At 46.7% G+C, this 7500-nt stretch overlaps 1 protein-coding gene across 1 annotated transcript in view; it reads left to right on the top strand.

Annotated features, from left to right (window-relative positions):
- Positions 1-7500, top strand: part of itpr3 (inositol 1,4,5-trisphosphate receptor, type 3) — a 44856-nt gene that overhangs the window by 32197 nt on the left and 5159 nt on the right. The window contains exons 43-54 of the mRNA XM_056595754.1: positions 418-611; positions 1431-1631; positions 1724-1834; positions 2204-2299; positions 2795-2896; positions 3108-3191; positions 3585-3695; positions 4569-4761; positions 5054-5173; positions 6058-6233; positions 6892-7056; positions 7304-7490. Coding sequence (XP_056451729.1) covers positions 418-611; positions 1431-1631; positions 1724-1834; positions 2204-2299; positions 2795-2896; positions 3108-3191; positions 3585-3695; positions 4569-4761; positions 5054-5173; positions 6058-6233; positions 6892-7056; positions 7304-7490 — 1740 coding nt within the window. The remainder of the gene's footprint in view (positions 1-417; positions 612-1430; positions 1632-1723; positions 1835-2203; positions 2300-2794; positions 2897-3107; positions 3192-3584; positions 3696-4568; positions 4762-5053; positions 5174-6057; positions 6234-6891; positions 7057-7303; positions 7491-7500) is intronic.

The following is a 7500-nucleotide window of genomic DNA, read 5'->3' as shown; positions in this document are numbered from 1 at the left end:
AGAGGAGGTGGAGGGTGGAGGTGAGAGGCTCTAGTTAGAGGAGGTGGAGGGTGGAGGTGAGAGGCTCTAGTTAGAGGAGGTGGAGGTAGAGAGGAGAGGATGGAGGTTAGGGGCTCTAGTTAGAGGGGAGAGGGTGGAGGTGAGAGGCTCTAGTTAGAGGAGGTGGAGGTGAGAGGCTCTAGTTAGAGGAGGTGGAGGGTGGAGGTGAGAGGCTCTAGTTAGAGGCTGTAGTTGCAGGTGTAGTAGATGACCATTAGATGAATGGATGAATCTCCCTCTATGACCATTAGATGAATGGATGAATCTCCCTCTATGACCATTAGATGAATGGATGAATCTCTCTCCATGACCATTAGATGAATGGATGAATCTCTCTCCATGACCATTAGATGAATGGATGAATCTCTCTTTCTAAAGGCTCTGGAGGTATGGGGATTCCAGACCCATCCTTATTGGCCGGTTCGCCTACCATGGCAGGCCCCGCCTCCATGGCAGCCCAGCCAGTAGCGGAGCAGGAGGTGGAGGCGGAGATGGGACCGGTGGTGACCATCATGAAACCCATCCTCCGCTTCCTCCAGCTGCTCTGTGAGAACCACAACCACGACCTACAGGTTAGTGGTACTACTAACTAACCAACTAACTAACCACAACCACGACCTACAGGTTAGCGGTACTACTAACTAACCAACTAACTAACCACAACCATGACCTACAGGTTAGTGGAACTACTAAAACTAACTAACCACAACCACGACCTACAGGTTAGTGGTAATAGTAACTAACCAACTAACTAACCATCTAAATTACCACAACCACAACCTACAGGTTAGTGTTACTACTATCTAACACACTGACTAACCACAACCACGACCTACAGGTTAGTGGTACTACTAACTTAAAAACGAACTAACCACAACCACGACCCACAGGTTAGTGGAACTACTAACTAACTATCCAACCAACAAACCACGACCTACAGGTTAGTGGTGCTACTAAAGAACCAACTAACTTTCCACAACCATGACCTACAAGTTAGTGGTACTACTAACTAACAAATCACAAACCAGAACAATGACCTACAGGTTATGTAATGTTACTACTAACTACTATCTACTAACTGACTAACTTGCATACTTATAAAACCACAAACAAACTATAGGTTAGTAGAACTGCTAGCTAACTAACAAACTACCTGACTTACTAACTAACTTACAAAGCCACAACTAACAAAACCTGAACCACAACTTACTAATTAGTAGTACTACTAGCTAACTACTACTCACTAACCAACAAACCCACAACCACAAACTCCAGGTTTCCCACTAACTAACTAACTAAGACCAAACCAAACCACCACCAGGACCTACTGGTGAGCAGCTCCCTGACCCACTAGCTCAGTGGCGGTGGATAACCGGTGTCTCCCCGTGCAGAACTTCCTGCGCTGCCAGAACAACAAGACCAACTACAACCTGGTGTGCGAGACGCTGCAGTTCCTGGACATCATGTGCGGCAGCACCACCGGCGGCCTGGGGCTGCTGGGGCTCTACATCAACGAGTCCAACGTCCACCTCATCACCCAGAGCCTGGAGACCCTCACCGAGTACTGCCAGGGCCCCTGCCAGGAGAACCAGGTCGGCCCCAAGCCTCGCGCCAGGGGTCAGGGATCAGGGGTCACAAGGTCAGGGGTCAGAGGGCGCCGGCTAACCTGTGCGTGGTTTTTCAGACGTGCATCGTGACCAACGAGTGCAACGGCATTGACATCATCACGGCGCTCATCCTCAACGACATCAGCCCGCTCTGCCGCTACCGTATGGACATGGTGCTGGAGCTAAAGGTATGCTAACCGCACTGTATCTAGCATGGACATGGTGCTGGAGCTAAAGGTATGCTAACCGCACTGTTTCTAGCATGGACATGGTGCTGGAGCTAAAGGTATGCTAACGGCACTGTATCCACATTGACATGGTGCTGGAGCTTAAGGTATGCTAACCACACTGTATCCACATTGACATGGTGCTAGAGCTAAAGGTATGCTAACCACACTGTATCTAGCATGGACATTGTGCTGGAGCTAAAGGTATGCTAACCGTACTGTATCTAGCATGGACATGGTGCTGGAGCTAAAAGGTATGCTAACCATACTGTAGCTGCATGGATATACTGTATGGGTATTGGTTGTCATGGTGTGCCCTCTGGTTACCAGGACAACGCCTCCAAGCTGCTGCTGGCGCTGATGGAGAGTCGTCATGACAGCGAGAACGCAGAGAGAATCCTGTTCAACCTGCGGCCTCGTGAGCTGGTCAGAACACTATATCTATAATTAACTATATACTATAACTATAGCACTGCCCTATATCTATAACTAACTATTTACTATAACTTTAACACTACCATACATCTATTACTAGTAACTATATACTATAACTACAACACTACCGTATATCTATTATTATAAATATAACCCTATATCTATTTAGACCTATCACACCTAACTATATTACTATAACTATATATACTACCCTTTATCTATTACTATAAGTTTAACACTACTCTTTATCTATTTACCATGTCAAACTTCACTGCATACTATAATTATAACACTACCCTATATCTAGTATATTACACCAAGTATATTTGTCTAACTATATATACTAACCTATATATATATTACTCTAACTATAAACAATACCCTATATCTATTTTCCATATCATACCTAACTGTATTGCTATAACTATATACAATGTGTGTGTCTCTTTACTGTGTGTGTGTGTGTGTGTGCGTGTGTGCGTGTAGTTGGATGTGATAAAGAAGGCGTACCAACAGGAGAGTGAGTTTGAGGGGGGTGAGGTCTCGCCCCGCGAGGTGGGACACAACATCTACATCCTCGCACTACAGGTACGATCTGATTGGTTGACTACAGGCTCCCTGCTTCACTATTGGCTTGTTTACATCTCAGCAATGTTGTGTGTTTAATGGGGATAATGCATTCACTGTGTGTGTGGGTGTGTGTGTGTGTGTGTGTGTGTGTGTGTGTGTGTGTGTGTGTGTGTGTGTGTGTGTGTGTGTGTGTGTGTGTGTGTGTGTGTGTGTGTGTGTGTGTGTGTAGCTGGCCAGACACAACAAGGTGCTGCTGACTCTGCTGAAGTCTTTGAAGAAGAGCCAACAGGACGATGAGAGCATCTCCTCCATGGTACTGATGTCCTCCTGCTGACCCGTCTGTCTGACCATGTGGTGGACTAACCTGTCTGATGTGCCTGTCTAACTTGTCTGTCTGACGATGTGGTAAACTAACATGTCTGTTGTGCCGGTCTGACCTCTCTGTCTGATGTGCCGGTCTAACCTGTCTGTCTGATGTGCCGGTCTAACCTGTCTGTCTGATGTGCCGATCTAACCTCTCTGTCTGATGTGCCGGTCGAACCTGTCTGATGGGGTGGACTAACCTGTCTGATGTGGTGGACTAACATGTCTGATGGGGTGGACTAACCTGTCTGATGGGGTGGACTAACCTGTCTGATGGGGTGGACTAACCTGTCTGTCTGACGATGTGCCGGTCTAACCTGTCTGTCTGATGTGTCTCCCTCAGCTGAACCTGAACAACCGGCCCCTCTCCCAGATGTTGAAGGCCAAGACGCCCACCGCTGTGGTGGAGCCGGACCCCCTGGAGCACTACGAGAAACACACCGCCCAGATAGAGGTACTAACTAGTACTAACTAGTACTAACTAGTACTACTACAACCAGCCAAGAGCCCAGAATAGGTACTAACTAGTACTAACTAGTACTACTACGACCAGCACACGCCCAGATAGAGGTACTAACTAGTACTAACTAGTACTACTACGACCAGCACACCGCCCAGATAGAGGTACTAACTAGTACTACTACGACCAGCAAACCTCCCAGATAGAGGTACTAACTAGTACTACTACAACCAGCACACTGCCCAGATAGAGGTAACTAGTAGTACTAACTAGTACTACTACAACCAGCACACTGCCCACATAGAGGCACTAACTAGTACTACTACAACCAGCACACCGCCCAGATAGAGGTACTAACTAGTAATAACTGGTACTACTACGACCAGCACACCGCCCAGATAGAGATACTAACTAATACTACGACCAGCACAGTACCAGTACTGTGTGGTAGTACTCTAGCTGTCCCAGTACTACAGCAGTACTGTGTGGTAGTACTCTAGCTGTCCCAGTACTACAGCAGTACTGTGTGGTAGTACGCTAGCTGTTTTAGGACTGCAGTTGGACTATGTGTTAGTACTACAGCTGTACTATAGTACTATAGCTGTACTATAGTACTATAGCCGTCCCAGTGCTACAGCAGTCCTGTGATAGTATTATAGCTGTCTTAGGACTACAGAAGTACTATGTGTTAGTACTACAGCTGTACTATAGTACTCTAGCTGTACTATAGTACTATAGCTATACTATGGTACTATAGCTGTACTATTGTACTATAGCTATACTATAGTACTCTAGCTGTACTATAGTACTATAGTACTATAGTACTCTAGCTGTCCCTGTGCTACAGCAGTACTGTGTGTGTTCCAGATCGTGCGTGACGACCGCAGCATGGAGCAGATCGTGTTCCCCGTCCACCCCATCTGTGAGTACCTGACGGAGGAGTCCAAGTTAAGGGTGTTCAACACCACCGAGCAGGACGAGCAGGGCTCCAAGATCACGCACTTCTTCGAACAGGCGTCCTTCCTGCACGGCGAGATGGAGTGGCAGAAGAAGCTCCGCAGTAAGAACACCTCTACTACTAGTTATACCCAGTACTACTAGTTATACTGCTACTAATACGATATAACTACTAACTAACTATAACTACATATACCTACAATGTATTATAGTATGTACCAGTATATGTATTATAGTATTTACCAGTCTATGTATTATAGTATGTATCCAGTCTATGTATTATAGTATTTATATCGTGTCCCCGGGCATGCCAGTGCCATTCTATAGTATGTGTACCAGTATGTATCAATAGTATGTATCTATAGTATGTATTATGGTATGTATCTTGTCCCCAGGCATGCCGGTGCTGTTCTGGTTCTCCCGGAGGATGACTCTGTGGGGCTCCATCTCTTTCAACCTGGCTGTCTTCATCAACCTCATCATCGCCTTCTTCTACCCCTACGACTCCGGACAAGGTACCAGTAGTATTAGTACTAGTACCCCTACGACTCCGGACAAGGTACCAGTAGCATTAGTACTATTACCCCTATGACTCCGGACAAGGTACCAGTAGTATTAGTACTAGTACCCCTACGACTCCGGACAAGGTACCAGTAGTATTAGTACTAGTACCCCTACGACTCCGGACAAGGTACCAGTAGTATTAGTACTAGTACCCCTATGACTCCGGACAAGGTACCAGTAGTATTAGTACTAGTACCCCTATGACTCCGGACAAGGTACCAGTAGTATTAGTACTATTACCCCTATGACTCCGGACAAGGTACCAGTAGTATTAGTACTAGTACCCCTACGACTCCGGACAAGGTACCAGTAGTATTAGTACTAGTACCCCTACGACTCCGGACAAGGTACCAGTAGTATTAGTACTATTACCCCTATGACTCCGGACAAGGTACCAGTAGTATTAGTACTAGTACCCCTACGACTCCGGACAAGGTACCAGTAGTATTAGTACTAGTACCCCTACGACTCCGGACAAGGTACCAGTAGTATTAGTACTAGTACCCCTACGACTCCGGACAAGGTACCAGTAGTATTAGTACTATTACCCCTATGACTCGGGACAAGGTACTAGTAGTATTAGTACTATTACACCTATCACTCGGGACAAGGTACTAGTAGTATTAGTACTATTACACCTATGACTCGGGACAAGGTACTAGAAGTATTAGTACTATTACCCCTACGATTATGGACAAGGTACTAGTAGTATTAATACTATTACCCCTATGACTCTGGACAAGGTACTAGTAGTATTAGTACTATTACCCCTATGACTCTGCACAAGGTACTAGTAGTATTAGTACTCCCTCACTCCTCCTCCCGGTCTCCTCAGCCGGGGCGATCGATGACTCCATGCTGCTGATGATGTTCTGGGTTCTGACCGGCCTGTCGCTGCTCTTCCTCCTGAGCCAGCGAGGCGGGCTGCGGCAGATCACCGTGGCACTCATCCTACGATCCATCTACCACATGGGCATAGGAAACACTCTCATAGTGCTAGGAACCATCAATGTAAGAAACTACATTACCCATCTACCACCTGGGCATAGGAAACACTCTCATAGTGCTGGGAATCATCAATGTAAGAAACTACATTACCCATCTACCACCTGGGCATAGGAAACACTCTCATAGTGCTGGGAATCATCAATGTAAGAAACTACATTACCCAACTACCACCTGGGCATAGGAAACACACTCATAGTGCTGGGAACCATTAATGTAAGACACTACATTACCCATCCACCACTTGGGCATAGGACATACACTCATACTTCTGGGAACCGTCCATGTAAGACACGACATTACCCATCTACCGCCTGGGTATAGAGAACGCTCTCTTACTGCTGGGAAAGAAACCCAAAATGGTGGCTATTTCAACAATCTTGCTCGCATACTTGCATCTTTTCTTTTTCATTTTATTTCATTTTTATTTCCATTTTCTCACTTTTTAATACTGTTAATCTGTATTATTATTTCCACCAAAAGCCCCACTAGGGACAAGTGTTGTAAATTAACTTTGGCTAAAAACACTATGAGGCAAACATCAGATGACTGTCTCAAGCTTATCTATGTTTCAGTCCCTATTTAAATAAACCGTCAATGTAAGAAACTACATTACCCATCTACCACCTGGGCATAGGTAATTCGTTGTGTTTTTTGTGTGCAGCTGATCAACAAGATGGTGTTTGTGGTGAGCTTCGTGGGCAACAACGGGACGTTCATCATGGGCTACAAGGCCATGGTGATGGATGTGGAGTTCATCTACCACCTGGCCTACGTGCTGACCTCGACCCTGGGTCTCTGCGTCCACGAGCTCTTCTACAGTATCCTGGTAGGAGACGCTCAGCCCCCACCATGTAGTCCAGACCCCCAGACCTGTGATCTATGTGTGTGTGAGCTGGGTGTGTGTGAGCTGGGTGTGTGTGACCCGTGTGTCTTTGACCCCGCGTGCGTGTGACCTGCCTGTGTGAGTCCTGCGTGTGTGTGTTAGCTTTGTGTGTGCACGTGTGTGACCTGCGTGTGCGTGTATGCGTGTGTGTGACCTGCGTGTGTGTGTGTGTGTGTGTGTGTGTGTGCAGCTGTTTGACCTGATCTACCGGGAGGAGACGCTGTTCAACGTGATCAAGAGCGTGACGAAGAACGGGCGCTCCATACTGCTGACGGCGCTGCTGGCCCTCATCCTGGTCTACCTCTTCTCCATCGTGGGCTTCCTCTGCCTCAAGAACGACTTCATCATGGAGGTGGACCCCCTGCTGCCCCTCCCAGGTAACCTCTG

Source organism: Gadus chalcogrammus, chromosome 1 (assembly GCF_026213295.1).
Source record: "Gadus chalcogrammus isolate NIFS_2021 chromosome 1, NIFS_Gcha_1.0, whole genome shotgun sequence".
Classification (NCBI taxonomy): Eukaryota; Metazoa; Chordata; class Actinopteri; order Gadiformes; family Gadidae; genus Gadus; species Gadus chalcogrammus.
This window is presented reverse-complemented; position numbering and strand designations above follow the sequence as displayed.